General features: G+C 38.2%; 1 protein-coding gene across 3 annotated transcripts in view; it reads left to right on the plus strand.

Annotated features, from left to right (window-relative positions):
* The window catches only part of scube3 (signal peptide, CUB domain, EGF-like 3), a 128,173-nt gene that overhangs the window by 89,884 nt on the left and 16,302 nt on the right, over nucleotides 1-21,987 (plus strand). For all 3 annotated transcript variants that reach the window (XM_081385744.1, XM_081385746.1, XM_081385745.1), the window contains 6 exons: nucleotides 2,918-3,034; nucleotides 6,475-6,597; nucleotides 14,836-14,952; nucleotides 21,060-21,182; nucleotides 21,409-21,525; nucleotides 21,632-21,727. In XM_081385744.1, the coding sequence (XP_081241870.1) occupies nucleotides 2,918-3,034; nucleotides 6,475-6,597; nucleotides 14,836-14,952; nucleotides 21,060-21,182; nucleotides 21,409-21,525; nucleotides 21,632-21,727 (693 nt within the window). The remainder of the gene's footprint in view (nucleotides 1-2,917; nucleotides 3,035-6,474; nucleotides 6,598-14,835; nucleotides 14,953-21,059; nucleotides 21,183-21,408; nucleotides 21,526-21,631; nucleotides 21,728-21,987) is intronic.

The raw sequence follows: 21,987 nt of genomic DNA on the forward strand, positions 1-21,987 counted from the left end.
TTGGACTAGGTATGCTTTCCCAGCTTTAATAACACTGGTAATGGCTGAAAAAAAGGAAATTGAGAACTGAAGCACTCTTCCCATGAAACAACATGTAAAAGGAGCAGCAGATACGACCGTCTCCATGGTAAGCCTCGTCCCTTCCATCCTGTGGGCATGGAGGACTATTATTCTGTGGGCTTACGTGGGATGCTGGGTAGGTTACGACTAAATGAGAGCAGTTGCCAATAGGGCACGCTCCGGCTTGCCAGCGTCTGTGTCTCCAACACTCAACGGTTCAGTGGCTGTGGTGCTTTCCATAGGGACCCATTTATCAGTCTTCGAACTAACGTCTTAATTACTGATGTAACCCTCGTTCCCTGAAGGAGGGAACGGAGACGTTGCGTCCCTCCTGCCACAACCCTGAACCACCGCTGAATGGTGAATGAACAGCATAAACCTGAATGAGTGGCTGCGTGCCACCATCTTATATGCCTGTATGTATGGGGGAGTGGCTTTGGCATGCAAATTCCACTCTCCAGTTCCATTGGCCGTTCACGAGTTCACACTTACATATAATTAAATAGAGTAAAGGATATGAGTATTTGGCGTGGCGTCCAAGCTCGGATTTTGGCCCGAACCCAGAGTACTTCCCCCATTCCAGGTTTGGATAGGACTAGTAAGTGAGGAGATGGGTTGGTGGAGGGATGCTGGATATATATATTTATGTATATATACCTCCTGATGCTAATTGAGTTGACTGGATGAGCTCCTCCCATGATAATTAGGTTCATTCCTTCTCCCGAACTTTGTTAATAAAACATAATTTCTCTACAAGCCAGAGGTGATTGGCGCTCCCAAGTGAGACCCCATTTATCTGTCTTCGACATAACGTCTCCATTCCCTCCATCAGGGAACGAGGGTTACATCAGTAGCCATGATGTTTTGGGTTTATAGTTAACATTGCCAATGCTCTGCTCGCTGCACGGATCATTAGCGTTTAGTGGAAAGCGCGCTTCAGTAACCTCACAGGTGTCTTACAGAGTCTGCCAGCGCATCAGACACCGCTTATCATCTCCTCTATCAAAAGATTATATTTATATCCACTCACACAGCTGAATCAAATCTTTTCAGGTGGCAGAATTTACCCACACAAAGAGGAGGTTTTGTGTGTGAGCATTTTTCAGCTCTCAAAAGCCAAAGATGTCAAACCTTATAATCAGAGATTGATGCAGTAAGTGAATCTCTTAAGCGTTTTAGAGGCATGTTGTGACACACACCCGCACCCTGGCACACACAACCAACATGTATATCCATCCATCTCTCTCTCTATTATAAAGTTGTTCTTCTGAATGCCAGCAGAGCTTTATGCTAAACCCTTATTCATGACAGTTATTGTGCTTCGATTTTGAAGTGAGCAGTATAAAGAGAGAAAACGTTGCTTTTTAAATTTGTTTGTTTATTTACATCTCTATACAATAGATTAACATTGTTTGCTTTTTTTAGTTGTTCATATATTAAAATTGGTTTCATTGACTATTCCAAAAACAAATAAGATAAATAACAAGATAATAATAATAATAATGACCATTTAAAGTGCCCTATTATGCTTTCTCAGATATTACCTTTCATGTAGTGTGTAATATATCTGTGTGTGAAGGTAAAAGTCTGCAAATATCACTGTGTATCAAGTGCTGAAGAAGAGCTGAAATTCAGATATGGCAATAGGCGTTTGGTTTCTGACACACGCTGTGAGCAGTGGACCAATCACAACAGACTGTGTTTCATCTGACCAATCAGAGCAGAGTAGACCAATCACAACAGACTGTGTTCCATCTGCCCAATCAGAGCAGAGTAGACCAATCACAACAGACTGTGTTCCATCTGCCCAATCAGAGCAGAGTAGACCAATCACAACAGACTGTGTTCCATCTGACCAATCAGAACAGAGTAGACCAATCACAACAGACTATGTTCCATATGGCCAATCAGAGCAGAGTAGACCAATCACAACAGACTGTGTTCCATCTGACCAATCAGAGCAGAGTAAACCAATCACAACAGACTGTATTCCATCTGACCAATCAGAGCAGAGTAGACCAATCACAACAGACTATGTTCCATCTGGCCAATCAGAGCAGAGTAGACCAATCACAACAGACTGTGTTCCATCTGACCAATCAGAGCAGAGTAGACCAATCACAACAGACTATGTTCCATATGGCCAATCAGAGCAGAGTAGACCAATCACAACAGACTGTATTCCATCTGACCAATCAGAGCAGAGCAGGCTCTCGGAAAGGCGGGGTTTAGAGTGACAGAATCCTCGATTGAACCGTTTCAGATGCTGTGAGAAAAGAGCTGGTGCTGCAATGTTTATTATGTTTTTTACATTGAATGCATGTAAACCTATTGTTTGAGTCTCCAAAACAAAATTATGAGCCTTTAAAATAGCAAAATAGGGATACTTTAAAAGGGTGGTTAACTTGTACATCAGTTTCCAGGAACAAAATGACTTTTGGTGATGCAACAAAGTTGAGCAAAGTTCAAGTTTATGTACATTTGTAATGCTTTAAGCATCATGGTCATTGTGAAGTATTAATATGCTGCTTATGCCCAACGCTGAGCTCTAACCCTCCCGTCAGGCGACGCTCTTACACTCGACGCACAGGCGTTTGCTGCTCACTTGCATGTGCTGCGTTTATGACTAACTCATCAAAAGCTGTTCACAGTCTGGAAAATGGGAACTCCATAAAGTTTGATGTGCACAAACAAATGTTGCGTTGTTCCTGTCCTGACTGCTGCTGTGTGTGTGTGTGTGTGTGTGTGTGTGTGTGTGTGTGTGTGTGTGTGTGTGTGTGTGTGTGTGTGTGTGTGTGTGTGTGTGTGTGTGTGTGTGTGTGTGTGTGTGTGTGTGTGTGTGTGTGTGTGTTTTCAGAGACGTGCGCAGTCAATAACGGCGGCTGTGACAGCACGTGTCATGACGCTGTGACCGGAGTGCGATGCAGTTGTCCGGTGGGATTCACATTACAGCCGGACCGCAAGACCTGCAAAGGTACGAACACACACACTGAGATCATCCGCTCATCTGAAGGATCGGTCGAATCCTGGTTAGTCCGACATGCATCACATCACTCTTCTGTCCTAGATAAGAGAAAATAATAAAATCCCAGCCAATAAGAACAGATTTTATGTGGAGAGCAAAAATTTCTTATCGCCTTTCTTTGCAAACTATCTATCTATCTATCGATCTATCTATCGATCTATCGATCTATCTATCTATCGATCGATCGATCTATCTATCTATCTATCTATCTATCTATCTATCTATCGATCTATCGATCTATCGATCTATCGATCTATCGATCTATCGATCTATCGATCTATCGATCTATCGATCTATCTATCTATCTATCTATCTATCTATCTATCTATCTATCTATCTATCTATCTATCTATCTATCTATCTATCTATCTATCTATCTATCTATCTATCTATCTATCTATCTATCTACCTATCTACCTACCTACCTACCTACCTACCTACCTACCTACCTACCTACCTACCTATCTATCTATCTATCTATCTATCTATCTATCTATCTATCTATCTATCTATCTGTTCACAATAGATTGAATTTAATAAAAATAGACCTGTTCATTGTTAGTTCATGTTTGCTTAGATCCATTAAAAAATATTAACAGATTCAACTTTTGGTGTAGTAGTAAATGTTGAAATGAACATTAATGCTTTAGAAGTATTTCTTCTTTGTTAGTTCATGTTAACTAATGCAAATGAAACCAATGAAACCTTGTTGTAAATCTCTGAGTGCAAGGCTACAAATGAAATCTCTGAATTGTCAAAATTTTATAGCCACCAAGATGAAATTTCCTTAAACACTCCTCTCGCTCTTGATCGCAAAAAAAGTCTATATGAATGAATGAATACTTATTAAGAAAATCAATAAGTGCTTGATGAACACAAAAGAGTTTAACGAAGAATAAAAGAGGCGAAGAGCAAACTGGAAGTGGAGACTTGTGGGTTGTTTCGGCCAAGACTGGGAGCCTGCGTCGCCTCGAGCGCTCATAACGTTACGCTAACAAGACCGATACAAGAACATTGAGTTTTATTAGTTCTGCTGTAGAAGAAACAAAGGAAATATCCCCAGACAGCACTGGCACGAGAAGACACGAGCGAAGGAGCCGTTATTTTATCCAGATGATGCAGCCTCTCTCTGAGATGAACGCCTCATTTACTCCGATGATTCAGCCGTAATCAGAAACATCCAGACCAGCTCAATCAAAGCCTGAGCGGAGCCGGACGAGCTGATGATATACTGATCCCCGATTCTGAGAGAACAGGCCAGAGGAGACGCGGTGCTGAAAGAGTTTCTCCTGTTCGAGCCCCATGAGGTCTGGTGTTCCAGCAGTCGCACATTCACTCCATGTGTGTCTGGCACAATACGTCTTCTTCCATTTTCAGTCATTTCTCTTATCCTCCTCTCTTTCCCTCAGTTTCGCACTTCATTTCTTAGATTCCCGTCGCTCGAACTGTAAAGTTTAGCTCATGAACTGCAAAAAAAAGATGTTCTTTCTCAGTGTTTTTGTCTCGTTGTCCAGTACAAATATCTAAACATTCATAAATCAAGATACATTTACTTGAGAAGCAAAATGACTTGGTCGTGTTTCCTGAAAAATATATCAAAACTAAGTGACATATGTAATATCAGTTGATGTTAATTTCAACATTTACTAATACATTATTCAAATCAAAAGTTGTATCTGTTAATATCAGTTAATGGACCTGAGCTGACATCAGCTAACAATGAGGATTGTAGGCCTTTATTTGTGTTATTAACAAAGATTAATAAATACTCTAAAAAATGTATTGCTCATTGCTAGTTTATGTTAGTTAATACACAAACAAGTGTTAACTAATGCAGCTTTATTGTAAAGAGTTACCGCTTCATTTAAAGGGGAATCTATTTTTCTAGTTTTTTTTTTTTTTTTTTGCTCTATTGGCAGATTTGTTTTATGTTTTGAGCATAAAGTCACTTCATTTTGATACATTTTTGCAGAAAATAAAATTTTGTTTCTCAATGTATTTCTTTTTAAGAATGTTTCAATATTTGTACTCACTGTAAAACCCAACAAGTTAACTCAACTCAAACCGATTGAGGAAACTGATTGCGGCAAACCATTTGAGTTTAAAAATTAATACATATGAGTATTGTGAACTTATATATATTGAGTCATATATATAATATCAATATATATAAGTTCACAATACTCATATGTATTTATTTTTAAACTTAAATGGTTTGCTGCAATCAGTTTCCTCAATCGGTTTGAGTTGAGTTAACTTTGGGGTTTTACAAAAATACTGAGAAAAAAAATATTTTTATTTTTTTGCATTCTTGAATGCAATGTAAGTCGCTTTGGATAAAAGCCTATACCAAATGCATAAATGTGAATGTAATAATTTCAGATTTTAGAGGAGTGGCTGTGCAACTGTTTAATATCACAAACTTCATATTTGGACTTAAATATGTTACTTCAGAAAATAATGTGCATTTCTCTGGTAAATTGTATGGTGGGTGAAGCAAAATTAGCAATATGGTAGAGTGTTTCAAAGCAGCTTCATTGTGATAAATAGGAAAATAACAGAACCAGTGTTGCAAACTTCATCAAATATGAGATCAATTCAAATTCTGCTGTAAAAAGACAATAGTGTCATTATTTTTATTCACATTGAGTCAGTTCAGTGTTGATTCAGTTCACTTCAATAACTGTGTAAATATCATCAATTAAGCAACGTTTGTTTTTTACAAAATGACAAACAGTCTGCAGTCAAGGTGAATTAATTGAGAGTTGGGCGACCTTTTTTCTTAAATATTTGAATTCTTTACAAAAAGGTTTAATTGATTAACATTAGTTAACTATATGTATATAGTTAACATGAACTAACAATGAACAATTCGATTTTTATTAACTAACGTTAACAAAGATTAATAAATGGTTTAAAAACATTGCTAGCTAATGTATTAATATATATTAATATAGTATTATATTTGAATAGCTAATGCATTAACTAATGTTAACAAAAGAGACCTTATTGTAAAATGTGTTATAAGGTTTTCCATTTTGTTTTTGTTTTTTTAAAGGAGGAAAGTAAAAAAAAAAAAAAAAAAAAAAAAAAAACTTTTTTTTTATGTATTATTATTTTTATTTTTATTCGGATTCAAACAGTGAGCTGATAGTTTAAGCCCAGACAAATCTCTCATATTTGCGGTCAATCACCCCTTTTACCTTTTTATTATTTTCTCATTCATCCCCTCCTCCTGGTTTGAATCATGGTAAACTGAAAGCAATGGTACTAATCCTGTGCATGTGTATTTGCTCAAACTACCCAGCGTTCATTCCTCCCTCTCTCTCTCTCTCTCTCTCTCTCTCTCTCTCTCTCTCTCTCTCTCTCTCTCTCTCTCTCTCTCTCAGACATTGATGAATGCCGCATGAACAACGGAGGGTGTGACCATGTGTGTAGAAACACGGTGGGCAGCTTCGAGTGCAGCTGCAAGAAAGGATACAAACTTCTGACCAATGAGAGGACGTGCCAAGGTACACTAGACAAGGAAAATGTTATGTCATTATGTTTAAAGCATAAACCTCAGTAAATGAAATGCAAAGAGGGTTTGCTCGACTCCTTCCCTGCTGCTGGTTTACTGCTCTCAGAGATACTGTGGACAGATTGTTTGTGATCCAGCGGGGTTTATGAGGTTTATGAGCTGGCGATTAGTTTGGTCAGGAGAGCTTGGTGTTTAATACAGGAGGAATCCCTCAGAGAACATTTAAGGTGATACTATCCTGCCAGTCTTCATAAACGCACACCTCCGATCCCGAGTCCCCCTCGCTGGTCTTTAAAATGTTCCTGTCGATAGACACTAATGCACACTCCAGGCCTGGGAATATTTCTGTAAAAGATGGTTTGATGTCAGTCTATTCAGTTTCTCAATATAGACTCTCATTACAACATCAGTAACACCATTTCTAAGCCAAACACACTTCAGCCTACATCTCAGCATGATGAAAATGGCATTCATATTATTATAATATATTTAAATTAAATTAAAAAGCAATTAAAAATGATACATTATGGATCCATTTTAAATTATGCATCAGCCATGAAAGCAGTAAATTAAATTAAAAAGCAATTAAAAATGATATATTATGTATAATTTTTATATTATGAAAGCAGTTATTTTGCCATTGGCTGAAAAGAGCAGAAAAACAGCCAATGATCAGGGCCGATTATATCCTGTCAATCGAAAGGGGGCGGAAAACTGCAACTCATACGGTGTGTGAAGACAACCTCTCTTGTGTTGAATTTAGGGCTGTCAAAGGTAACGACTCAATAACGCATTAACATTTAAAGATAGCGAGGTTAAACCAGGCTCTATTTGACCCTATGAATGGTTGTCAGGTCTGCAGTTTTTCCATACACCAGACATTATTTGTAGCGCCTCCCATCCAATAATCACTAAGAGATTTGTGACTTCTGATAAGAAACAAAGGCTGTGTCTCAATCAGCTCCTGACCTCTCAGTATATCGTGTACATAAATTCGGGCACTGGTAAGGACCCTGGTTTACTACACATTGGGACGGTGATTACTCATTGCCAGGGCCATTAAATAAAACAAAACCGTTTTTTTGACTAACCTCCGCCCACAGGAATGCTCCCTCAGCTCTACCGAAATTCCTTTATGTACTTGCGCACTTCTAATAACTTACTGTGTTTACTCAGCTCTTACGGTGATTTTCTGAAGTAAAACTGACGCTTCATCTTTTGTGTTATGTACAATAAACTTTATTAAACTCATCAGTATATGTTTGATCAAATAGGGGATATATACAAGCAGATGACAAATACGTTATAATAACTGTAATTAAACTACTAAACTATACCTGTTTCATCTCTATACAGCACTCTGACTCTGTAGGCATTATTGTCCGACTTAAATTGTCCTGAGAGACTGAGCGCGAGCTCATGAAGCTCCGCCCCCTGTGTCGTCCAGCAGCAGCTTATTTGCATTTAAAGGGCACACACTAAAACAGAGCGTTTTTCTGAGCCCCAAAAAATGACAAATTAAACATGCTGTAAAAAATGATCTGTTGGGTATTTTGAGCTGAAACTTCACATACACACTCTGGGGACATCAGAGACTTATTTTACATCTTGTGAAAAGGGGCATAATACGGGACCTTTAAAGTTAAACCATCTCCATGTGAGCTGATGTTCTCTTCTTGTTGTTTTTCCTGTTTCTCAGATTGGGTGGGTGTGGGAACGGCCTGTGCCCGTGTGCGGGTCTCTGCGGGGCAGGGAGGGCATCTCCTCCTGTCCGTTCAAATGTTGTAACCATTGTTGTAAGGAATGTCAAGTGATAAAATTATCCATGACCTTTTGCCCTCATCTACAATAGCCTCCAGAACTGGGAGAAACAAGATTGTCTGGCATTTTCTAGGTTTTTTTCTGTAGCTTTCATCACTATTATTTTTGCTCATACTAAGGGTTAGAGGTTTGTTCAAATCACTTACTTTAAGTATGTTGTGCTTTATACAATAGAGATTGTTTCAAAGCAGCTTTATAGTGATAAACGGGAAGATAATGATTAGTGATGCAAACACAATTCAATTCTGCTGTAAAGCAGCTCTACAGAAGACAATAGTGTCATTAATCATTCAGTGTTGATAAATTCAGTCCAATAACCCAATGTCACCCAATGTCGCCCAGTGTCGATGTTGCAAAATTCATCATTTGTGAAACAAATATAAAGCAGGCAATAGTGTTATCATTCATGTCGAGTTTAGCTCTGTGTCATTGGAGTCAAACTGATGATATTATTGAATACTAAGTGTCTTAGTGCACATGTGACGCTTTGTGCATGAATTATTAATTGATGATCTATATAGCATTTAACAGTTCTTAAAAGAAGATTTGATATTTGCACTGAATATATTTCCAGTAAATATATCTAGACATTCTTAAATCAAGTTACAAGTACTTGAAAAAAAAAAACAAGTTTATTTTTCTTAGTCCATTTGCAGATATTTTTTCTCGTAAAGTCACTTAATTTTGATAAATTTTTCAGAAAACAAGACTTAATATCTTCTGTAATTTTGCTTCTCAAGTAACTGTGTCTTGATTTAAGGATGTTTAGATGGTTGTACTGGAAAACACTGAGGAAGAAAATCAGTTTTGCAGTGTAAAAGCTCTTGATGAATGGCAGAGCAGGTAAAAGAAATAAGAAAATGTCATTGGCCGGGAGAATGTATAACCTGTTGAAAACAATCATTTTATCAGACCTTCAGCTACAAATCAGATTGCATAGTTGTCCATGTGCGTGTCGTTCGTGAGGAAACGAGTGGCTGAAAGGTGTAAACAGAATATGTGCTCTATCTCGGGATTAACAGCTTCAGTGTTCCCCTGCTGTCATCAACCCAAAGACCATCAGCGGGGACGGGACTTGTCCTTCAACACCTCTCAGAAAGCCTGGAGACATTCCTCGGTCGCTTAAGAGCTTTCTGATGTGTATTTAGGGGGAGGTGTTATCAGATCCCCAGTGTTCTTGAGGTGGGAGTTTGCTGATAAAGCCCCTCTCTGCGCTCTATAAACACACCAGCTGTCATTTTACTCTCACAATGCCATTGTTTCAGACTGCGAGATTAAGTGGGACCGGCATGCCTGTGTCTATAGGGGTGAATAAGTCAGAATATCTCATCTTTCTTGGTTTGTGGTGCTTGCTAAGACTTTTGCCATTGCGTTGCTGAGACTTCACTAGCCACGTTTCCATTACCCTTTAAATTGCGCGCATTGAAATTGTGAATTGAACATACGGCAATGGAAACACGTAAATTTCGCAGAAACTCCCATATATGGCAAAAACGTTTTTACGCTCGCATGAGGTGTTTTTTCAGGCAATTCGAAAAAGGAATATTTCGCAAAACTGAAATGAAAACAGTTTTTGCGCATTTACAGTCACCTGACGTACATAACAGTCGATCATTCTTTAAAGATGGCGCGGTATGTTTGGACAGAAGACGAGACAGAGTTCATTATTAAACTCGTAAAAGACAAAAGTATTATGGGAATACTGGATTCTAAACAGCAAAGAAATGCCACATTCATCAAGACCTTGAAGCAGATATGAGGGAGAAACACCTTATATGTGTCACTCACAAGTATAAGGGTCTTTCCTGGCCATTAATGTTCGGATAACACGCCTACGTCTCCTTCGATTTAAAACACTGGCTATAGCGGTAGCTGGGATATACTTAAACCTACCAACATCTGTAGCCATCATTTTTGGAATGACTTATCGCAAGAAGAAAAAAATACTTTTTAGTCACATAACATCGGTTGATTGGAAATGGCATTAGTTAAAAAAATATATATATATATATACGTTTTTAAAATAGTTTGTTATCGACATTTAGAAAATATTGCAAAAGTTTTTTGCGCAAATCTGTAATGGATATGCGGCTACTGTAAAATCGAACAGTAAAATTAATTAGTTAATTTCACTCAAAAAGTACTGAAAGTTCAATAATAGAAAAAAGTTAACATGAACTCAGTAATTGATTATATTAAGCTGAACTTAAACTGAATGAGTTGCGACAGATTTATAGTTCCCAGCATGCTTTGCGTCAGACTGAGTAAGGAGAATAAATTTGGAAATGAAGTGTTATTTAGTGTGTTTTTGCACAAGAATAAAGGCCCTGACATACTTCTTTTCGCAAGCAGCTTTACAGTATTAAACATGGAAAAACAATGTCAGTCAACTTCATTTTCTGCTATAAAGCGTCTCTCCAGTGTGCTCATGTTTTTACTCGCTGATGTCAGACCTTGACGGACTGAACAGAAGAAATAAATCAGAGTAGGTTTCCACGTCAAAGAAGGCGTCACGGACCAATGGTTTAAAAGCCGGAGCGAACTTCCTGAAAGTTTGCATTGACAAGCTGTTTCGAACTCAAAGAACAAACTTCAAACAAGCATCGTTTAAGCCTGATTTTGTTTCAAAATGATTTCACACCAGATTCTTTTTTGATTTTGCTTGAAGTATATCGGGGCCTTTAATTTAGGGATGTGATAGTCTCTTCGCTAGCTTACATTAGCACATGCAAGTCTGCTATTGGTTGCTAGTCAAAATATTTGACTTGATATAATGTTTATGTGATCAAATTTCGATGAGTTAGCTTAGTCAATATTTCAGTTAAATTGCAATTAATATTCTTGTGCAAAATCAAAATCAGCAGTTTTTCTAACTTAATCGTTGAGTTTACTTAAGAAACGTTTGATTTTTTTTTAACTGGTTACCTCAAATATTTTGAGTTTTGCCAACTTATTAGGGTTTAAAGTGTTGTGGTTAGGACAGTGTTGGGCAGAGACATTTGATATTATTTGTCTAAATAATCGGACTTAAAATGTTAATCTGGCTGATGATAAAACATGCAAAAATCCCACAGGATTGCATGAGGGAGAGACCTAAGCCATTTCTAAAGACCAACCAAAATATCACCTGAGGATGCTGGACTCCTTTCACTTGGACCAGTAATAAGCCACCCTAAACACCCTAGCAACCACATAGCAACAAGACAAAAATACAGAGGAAGAAAATCATTTCATTGCAGTGCGTGGCATCATAGCCGTGGGTTTGATTTTGCCCTTTCTTTTAGTTTTTCTAAGTTGTTTGTTCCTGGTATCCACAGTACAGAGAGCTGAAATGTGCCAATAAAAGAACGAGAGAATATAAACACACACCTGCTGTCAGACTAACACCCAAACGCTCTAAAAATACGCTTCCTGGCATCTTAGAAACTGCCTGACCTTCAAAACAACTCTAAAAAAGAGTTTTTATAAATATATGTATTTAACATCTGTTGTTTTAAATCTGATGCTCTGAAGCTGGCAAGATTATAATTGGGTAGTTGACGAATAACATGATCTTTTCATTCAGCAACCAATTTAAGGTGCTATAACTGGACATGGTGTCTTTTTTCCACTTTTAGTCACATTTTAATGATGCTACCAAAGTCTGGGCATGAAAAATGTTGTTTCAAATTGTTTTAGATGAAGTATAGCATGTCACACCGGCATTGTTTCCATCCACCTATTTGTATGCACATTTTTGGGATGTCGCATTAAAACAATGCTGGATAGAAACACCAAAGTGCTCATAAATTCTAAAAATGCACATAAAAAATGTATACGCTTAATATAGATGGATAAATTTTTTTAGCTGATAAGACGACATGCTCATAAACTACGATGGAAACACATTTACCGAATAAATCCCTCGATGAGCAACAACTAACTGACATGACATTGCCTCAGCAGAGGCTATGATTGGATAACTGGACAAACCAGCGGACCAATCGCATTGCAGCATCTTGAATGTTGGTTTTGTTGTTTGGAAATGCTTGAGCTAAAGTCTGTCATCAGAATGATTTGGTTTAATTCCTCCCAGAAACGTCTCACACGATTAAGTTCTCAAACACCAGCATCCGAGCACAAGAGATCATGACAGCGTTTATTGCGTCTCGTCTGCAGCTCTGAGACGCAACTCATTTATGATGGAGGAATAAAGAGCCACAGTGGTTCCCCGATTGCTGCAACTCCTTTTTTATTGCTGATTATCTTTGGCGCCAATTTCCCAGGAAGTGACGGTTTTGTTTTCTTGAACACATGGGACGGAAACGCTGCTCTATTCGCAAATGTTAATGCGATATTCCAATTTTGCTGCAACTTTGGATGGAAACATAGCTATTGATATTGCTTGACATGTCATTTTAACTGTCCAAATGCATAAAATAAACCTCTTATGGGGGGGAAAGCCAGTCAAGGGTGTTGGCTTCAGTTGCCTTTCTGAAAACAAGTGAAATCCAACTTTTTTTACACTAAATCCAGGCAGTGTTGAGTCTCCTAATCATACGAAGGATGTGGGGATATTTATTTTTGCCTGTGGAGTCTATAAAGTCCTTCAAAGTTATTCTCCAACTGAGCCGTTGAGTGATATCAGCCTCTCACATCCAATCCCAGAATTGATGTTCACCGAAGGCGAGAAACCCCAGCGCAGACACCAGTGAGGTGATTTGTTAGATTGAACAAGGGTTTCTGGGGCGTGTATTGATTGTGTAACCTTCAGTCATGGAGCTGTGCTTTCTCAAGCTCTGACTGATGAAGCTGCTTCTTGGTAATACACTTTGAGGTACTTTAACTTGAGGACAATGTGGCCTGAACTGATCTGCCAAAACCATAAAGGCTTGTTAACTCTTTCCCCACCAACGTTTTTTGAAAAAAGTTGCCTGCCAGCACCAGCATTTTTGATAATTTTCACAAGAGTTTCATGGCCCCCAGAATATATTGTTTTATGAATATCTGAACATGCAATATATCAACAACAAAAAGAACAGAGCCTCTGCTTTTAGACAAAAACAACTTGTTTTATAGCTTCATGCATTTGATCAACACTTGAAAGTGGGTAAGTTTCATTTAAAAAAAAAAAAAAAACATTTTGAGCAAAAAGCTGAGAAAATTGTGTTTTTGTCTAAGACCACATCTGGATCAGATTCAGAATGATGATCCTAACATATATGGAGTAGATCGAGTCCATCAACACCCCCAAAGCTTCACAGTCGCTCGTCCTGGGTCGACTTTTTATTCTGTAACATTAGGCAGTTTTGATTTATATGCTGTTTAATGTTGATGATTGCGTTATTTTACATATGCATCTGCTTACATGTGCTATCACGTACTGCATGCTACAGGACTCTTTCAGACGATGTGTAATAGCGCACCCTACTGTATAACAGTGTAAACACAGAACGAGAACGGCGGGGAACGAGTTAATAAGCTTGACCTTGTTAACTCATTCACACACAACATTGCATCTTTATGGTGGTTGAGTTACATCCGTTTTAGATCATCTACTAAGATGAATCTAAAAAAATCTGTCAAAAATGGCATATATTTTTACTATTTAATTGGTAAACTAATTTTGTTATTGCTTAAAGAGAATCTGTGGAAGCTTGTTTCCGCCACAGAATAAAACATTTTAAAAGATAATTGCGACTTTTCATCTCACAACTGTGAAATATAAAATCAGAATTGCGGGAAATAAACTCACAATTCTCACTTTTTCCGCAATTCTGAGGAATAAGGGCAGTCTTTTTTTTCTTAGAATTGGACGCGATTGCGAGTTTATATCTCGCAATTCTGACATCTTTTCTCCGAATTGTGAGATATAAAATCACTTTAAAAAGTCAGTTTAATTCAGACTTTTTTCTTCAGAATTGCAGGTTTATATGTGATATTGCTTGACATGTCATTGACAAAAAAAAAAATGCAATTTTGGGGTGAAATATGACCTTCACATTTTTTCGTGGGATTCACCCAGAAATAGATGAGGTGAACAGGGAACTTCGGCAGTAATGAGTGAAGTGGCAGTTAACAAAATCCAGAGGCTAACCCGAAACAGTCTCAAGTTATGACACATGCTGTGGGAGCGTTTAAAGGTAAATCATTTCCATATGTCCTGAGGAAATAAGGATGAGGGGTTTAAATACCTCGGCTCTAGCCAGGTAATGTGTGTTAATGAACAGCAGAGGGTTTATTAAGGCCTAATTGGGGATTACACTGAAATGATTGACGTCAGATGGAGTTGAGGGGAAGGACGCCACATGGTACTGTTCATCGTGGCTACCGCTACCGGTCTGATGTTTTCAGGGCTTCACAATTTTCCACACTAGTGTGAATTCAACAGTTATATGAATAAAAGTGCTTGCGTTTGCTGTTTCTGCAGATATAGACGAGTGCTCTTTTGACCGGGCGTGTGACCACACATGTGTGAACTCACCTGGAAGTTTCCAGTGCTACTGCCACAAAGGTTACGTCCTCTACGGCGTGGCTCACTGCGGAGGTACGTGATGCATTGAGGGATTTCTTTCTGGAGAGTTTTGTGAGTTTCTGTGTTTCAAGAATATCTAAACATTCTTTAAAGGGTAACTCTCGCCAAAATGCAACCTAGGCTCTTTTTGTTAATCTACCCGTGGGAAACTTTGGTTTAAAAGCATAATTAGAATGGAAACGCCACTTTTAAGTTTGACCATATTTTCGTTTTAGGTTAAATGCCGTGTGAATGCGAGTGCTTGGGGCACTTCTATGATAGCATCAAAAATCGCTATTTTTAAAACACTAAGAAGGCTCGACACAACATGAAACTTTGCTCAAAGTATCACCAGGGGCTCTACACATGAACTCCAGCATTGAGAACATTGTTTGTGTGCACAGAGTTTACTAAAACAACAAACTGTGTTTTCGTCCGCCGGCATTTTGTCAGTCAAAAATAGTCGATCTCCGTAACAGGGAGGAGAGTAAAGATGGAAAGCTCCTAAAGCTTAGTTCCATATAAATTCACGGATAATCTGTTGTTTTGATTATCAAACAATGTTCTCAATGCTGGAGTTCATGTGTAGAGCCTCTGGTGAGACTTCGAGCAAAGTTTCATGTTGTGTCGAGCCTTCTTAGTGTTTTAAAAATAGCGATTTTTGATGCTATCATAGAAGTGCCCCATTCACAAGGAATTTTAACCTAAAACGAAAATACGGTCAAACTTAAAATTGGCGTTTCCATTCTAATTATGCTTTTACACGAAAGTTTGCCTCGGGTAGATTAACAAAAAGAGCCTAGGTTGCATTTTGGCGAGAGTTACCCTTTAATTATGATACATGTACTTGAGAAGCAAAATTACTTAGACATTAAGTCTTGTTTTCTGATTTCACTCTATGCTTAAAACAAATTAAATACGGCTGTAAGAAACTATCATCTATCAACTATCTAACATCATTTTGCTTCTCAAGAAAATGTATCTTGATTTAAGAACGTTTAGATATTTGTACTGGAAAACAAGACACAAATACTGAGGAAGAACATAATTTTCCCAGTGTAGAGAAACTTCTAATAGATATCTCATGTTGGTAGACTCACTAACTCTACCTTGGGCAAACACATCCAATGAAAACTGAGCCTGTCCCATATAAATGCTCTTTAGTTTCCTTGGGCAGCAGTCAGGACCCTGAACCAATTTTTAAAAGATGTTCAGAGCTTGGTGTAAGGCACTTAACTAGATTACTCAGCAAATAACATATATATTTTCAGGTTTATCGGTGAAATAACTGGTACTTACTACTTTTGGATGGTCAGGATGAAGGTCTCTTGTACACTGCAAAAAAAGAGCAATTTTCTTCCTTAGTATTTTTGTCCTGTTTTCCAGTACAAATATCTAAACATTCTTAAAGGGATAGTTCACCCTCAAATGAAAATGAAGTCGTCATTTACTTACCCTGGTGTTGTTCTAATGCAGTATGTCGTTCTTTCTTTTTCGGACCACAAAAGGGTAATTTAAAATATATACAGTGCTATATGCATAAGTTTAGACACCCATTCTAAAGTTGACTAAAAAGAGGAATAAAAAATCATCTTTTGGAAATTGAACTTAATGCCTTAATTTAAAAAATTAGGAAAAATCCAACCCTTAAGGACACCAATTTTCTTTGTGAATGAATAATGTATCATAAATAAATAAATGTTCTTCCTTAAAATACAGGGTGCATAAGTCTGGACACCCCTATGTTAAATTCCCATAGAGGCAGGCAGATTTTTATTTTTAAAGGCCAGTTACTTCATGGAGCCAGGATACTGTGCATCCTGATAAAGTTCCCTTGGCCTTTGGAATTAAAATAGCCCCACATCATCACATAGCCTTCACCATACCTAGAGATTGGCATGGGGTACTTCCATAAGATCTTCTCTCAATGCAAATCAAACTAGCTATTAGGCTAACTGAAATAAAACCATACCAATCTCTAGGTATGGTGAAGGCTATGTGATGATGTGGGGCTATTTTATTTCCAAAGGCCAAGGGAACTTTATCAGGATGCACAGTATCCTGGCTCCATGAAGTAACTGTCCTTTAAAAATAAAAATCTGCCTGCCTCTATGGGAATTTAACATAGGGGTGTCCAGACTTAAGCACCCTGTATTTTAAGGAAGAATATTTATTTATTTACGATACATTATTCATTCACAAAGAAAATTGGTGTCCTTAAAGGTTGGATTTTTCCTAATTTTTTAAATTAAGGCATTAAGTTCAGTTTCCAAAAGATCCTCTTTTTAGTCAACTTTAGCATGGGTGTCTAAACTTATGCATAGCACTGTATATATATCCCGCTCGCGTTTGGGTATACGATAGGGTTTGGAGAAAAACAACCAGAAATTGAATTGGCCGACATGTGTGTTCTTGACACTCTATTAGTGCTGCAGTTCACTCCGACTCACCCAGAAAATCAAGATTAATATATGCAACATGAAATACAACACCTAGAAATCCCCAAAAAGTATCCATGTACTTAAAGGGATACTTCACTGATTAGCATTAAGCTTTGTATCAGTAGAAACCCGGTAGTATTTTCGAATGGCCGTGCTTCCCTCCCTCATGTCCCCCTGAGACGAGAGATTTCTGTATTGTGTGTCTGGTAATAAACCTCTGTTGACGCAAAAATCTTCATTTAGCGTCATGATCATCGGGGGCTTGTTTGTCCAGAGGCGAGAGACTACAGCCAGAAGGAGGAGCTCGTTCCACATGTGTTCAACCCGCCCATAGGGGGATCTCTCTTTTTCAGTTTTGAGTCAGCTAGTAGCCTAGTTGTATCATTTCTCCCGACACTGCCCTCTGTAACCGGTAGGCGTGGCTTGGGAGTGTCCTCGTAGGGCAGCGAAGCAAGTGCATTCTGGGAGTTGTTGTCTTTCATAAATAATTTCACATTTCTACTACATAAATGACCCAGTTTAAATACACATTCATCTTTCCAGCGGTGAAATATCCCTTTAACATAGTTAAATATCTCCTGACCATCACTCCATTTGTCTGATGACAGTCAGAATGACAGATGTGAACACGATAACTTTTTGTTGCGATGAACACAATGTACATATTCACCTCAGAGTACATGGATTGTATTTTATGTCGCGTTTTTGTTAATCTTGATTTCTCACAACTTGTGTGCTTTTTCTGGAAGTGAACTGTGACTTCAGGAAACAAGACTTAATATCTTAAGTCATTTTGCTTCTCAAGTAAATGTATCTTGATTTAAGAATTTTACTGGAAATCATGGCAAAAAAATGCTAAGTATGCGAAAATAAAAAAATTTTGCAGGTGTAAATGACCAATTTCAGATGAAGCCAGTGCTAAATGGCATGCAGAATCAAACCGTGGCTATCATGTGAGATGGTTTGTTCTTGTCTAAGTGTGTGACTCTGGGCTGCACCAGTGCACTTGTTTCAGGGTTGATTAAGCAGATGAGGACAGCTCATTTAGTGATATATGTGTCTTACTATTGTTGAGATGACCAGAAATAATGAATGTTTCACTCCGTTAGCTTTTAGATAACACCTCGATTAATGAAGCGCTCTCTTTTGTCTACAGAGAATGGTCCCATTGACGGCTTATCTGCTGGGAAATAGATGTTCAGTCTTGATTTTATTTTCGGGCTCTGCTAGAATAGTATGCTTGAATGTTCAAAAACACATTATTTTTCCCATATATTTTTAATTGACCGTTCGCAAAGACTACTTCCCCTTTATTTACTGTTGTTATGTCCGACAACCGACGCCGCTCTCACGCCACACCATGTTCTCTCGCAGTGAAAAATACATTGTGGAGCAGAGAGGACACTGACAACACACTGACAGACCAGGTTACTTTTGATATAAGACAAAGTCTCAACTTTCAAATTTGGTAATTTTTTAACGAAATTTAAACAATAAATAGCGTTTTGTGGCTCTTTAATGTGTCTGACAGATTGCTGTAGAGCCTCTTAAAGCTGCTCGTGAACCGATCATCTCTTCATTTATAGCATCAAATAAACATGAAAAAACATAAGAAAGAATTTTGTTTTAACCGCGGAAAGACGTCAGTACACTCCATTTTTCAAGTTTAAATCCTCCGACGTTAATCTACTAACCCTCTTGACTGCTTTGTCGGACAAAAATGGCGGAATCGGCAGATGGCGGATTATGATTGTTCAGATCGCCTGTCAATCAAACTCCCTGCGACGGGTCAATTGTTGCAGCTCCTCTCTTCCCAGTCTGTCAGTAATGGTCTGTTTAGTTCCTGTCTCTATGAAGCCCCTCCTTCTGAAAAGCACACTGTGCTCTGATTGGTCTGCTGGACCGGTGTGTTGTGATTGGTCAAGCGCTTCGAGTGTGTTTGGGAAATGTCCCGCCCCTTACCATAACCGCCAGTTTCAACACACTACTAACTAACTCAAGCAGGCCCCGCCCCTTTATTCTGCGTATTAATTATTTAAATAAGGAATATTGTGATGTGTTCGTTCCTGGAAGAAAACTCAAGACTACAATGGAGGCGTTTCAGGGAGTTCAGAAACACTGACACTGATATAGAGAAGAACTAATGCTGGAGAGACTTTGAAACTTTGCGGAGCTTTTTCATGCTCAAACAGCAACATTACACACTAAAGAAAGTTGAACATGTTAAAAAGCACAATAGGTCCCCTTTAAAGCTGCAACAGACTTTAGTTCAGAATTGATTGTTGCAGAGTTTACAGTAATAGTACATGTACAGCATATTCTGGTTTTAGTCTTTCTCCATCCCAGTAGATGTGAGCTGGACTGGAAATGGCTGTCTGAGGTTGTTACCAAGAAGGCTACCTGCCCTAAAAGGGACTTTTTAGCTATAGAAGTGTCAGCCTAATGTTGATTTTCTCTTTCCCCGTCCCCCTTCCTCGATCTTTAAATTAATGAAGGCTCGGGCTCCAGACAGGGAAAGGAAATGTGAAAGTGAAAGGTTTAGCCTGGAGCTGGTTCAAATCTGATGGGGAATAAGAGATCGACAAAGAGAAGGGAAACCAGACTAGCCTAGCAAGCAAGCTCTTTATTTCTTCAAGAAACTCTCACACTCCCACTTTTCAGAAAGCAAATCTGTTGAAACACACATTTTCTCTCTGACTCTGTTTCTAATACACTCGATTAAACTTTTTTCCTCTCATTTGCTTTTGGATTTCTGGGGATTTTTTTCAGCTGCTGGTTTTGTTCTGGTGTTGGGATGTATTTTTTACTGTAAAAAAAGTTTAGAGAGTTTATTAGAGTACGTTTTACAAGAAAACACTATTTCATTTTTTCTACTTTAAAATGTCACTTTAATTCAAAGTTACATGCTGTTTCTTTGTAATTACTTTTTGTAAAGCAATTTCTGAGTGAAAATTGGTTCTACACCAATTTCTTTCTGTGGAAATTGCTAATGCAAACTTGTCAATTTTTGTTTAATCTTAGCCTTTAGTCCATAGGTGCATCCCAGTTCACGTACTTATTATTAACCTTTGTTTAACCTTTATTATGCACTATTCTGTGAAGTTTTGTAGTGTAAAAAGTACTTTAAAAAGTGCACTTTAAATGTCTAGATGATGCTCTTAATTGACCAAAAACAAAAAAAATATGGGATGTTACATACATATACGGTTGACGTCTACAAAGTGCATAGTTTAATTGATTTATAGTGAGTCATTTAGCACACAAGTCATGTCTGTTAAATCAGACAACATATGCCTATATCTGTTTAGTCACACTGGAAATGGAAGGTCAAATGGAGTGCAATGCAGTGTGGGATACAGTGTGGGTTGCTCTGGTTGTATTCTGCAGTAGTTTATCCAGAGAGTCTGTGCATACAGTAAATATTTTCCTTTAAACCAATCAATCATTTATTTGTATCGAAAATTGGGCTAAACAACCCCATATAAGTTCTGGCATTCAACAGCACTGTACATTCGCCATACAGGGGGAAAAGTCAAAACACAAATACATGTATTTAAATGCTTACATCCGCTTCATTTAGACTTTATTATAAGCCTTCTCAAAGAGATATGTTTTTAGTTTTTGCAATTCAGTCATTATTGTTCTAACAAATGGCCTTTATAACAAAGACCAGATATTTGTAATTGTTTTGTTTTATAGATATCGATGAGTGCAGCATTAACCGGGGCGGCTGTAAATTCGGATGCGTGAACACTCTGGGGAGTTACGAGTGTACCTGTCCTCCTGGTTACAAACTGCTCTGGAACAGGAAGGACTGTGTCGGTATGTGGACAAGAGTGCCACCTAGAGGCCATTCAGAAGCCACTAGAACATACCTGAACTCTTCTGGTTCAGATGCAAATGCCAAAGAGTGCTTTCAGTTGTCATAAATATGTCAATTCCTTGTCTTTGCAAAAACTATAGGACCAATGAGATGTTTTAATGCATCCTAATACAGGACAAATGCAATGTTATTAAGTCAAACCTGTAGTTTCTGCACATCATACAGAGCTCGTGAAATGTGCGTCCAGTCTGGTGTCCCCCAAAGCCACCCTCACTTGCAGTAAGACGGGGAAAAAAGAGAGCTGCTCTCTCACATGTGCGTCCAAAGCACATTATCTATCAGGTACATACCAATATCCCCCCCAAAAAACACTTTGTAACTTCAGTATAACCACATAACACACTTGAACATTCAACTCTAATGCCATTTTTGGTTTTACGTTTCACAGAATCAGACAGCAGTTATTCTGTCAGCTGTGGAATACCCATCCTGCGAGGTAAATCCCAGAGCAAATTAAACGCAAGCAACATCCACACCTGCATAGGTAAGACCATACACACGTCCTCTTAACACCTTCCTCGTCTCAAGAGCAAATTCATTTTGGTTATTAATGGTCTGCAAATAGGGTGCACTTTGGTGTCTCATTGTATTACCTTTAACAGTACACTGTAGGAACCCATGCAGGTGATCCCATTTGTGTTGTAAATACTGTTATAAAAACTGGTAAATATATTAACGATGTGTGTATCAATAACTATAAATCAACATTTGGCCATAAACTAGCTAGCTCCTGCTGAGTATCAG

This window comes from Scardinius erythrophthalmus (assembly GCF_964197995.2).
Source record: "Scardinius erythrophthalmus genome assembly, chromosome: 15".
Lineage (NCBI taxonomy): Eukaryota > Metazoa > Chordata > Actinopteri > Cypriniformes > Leuciscidae > Scardinius > Scardinius erythrophthalmus.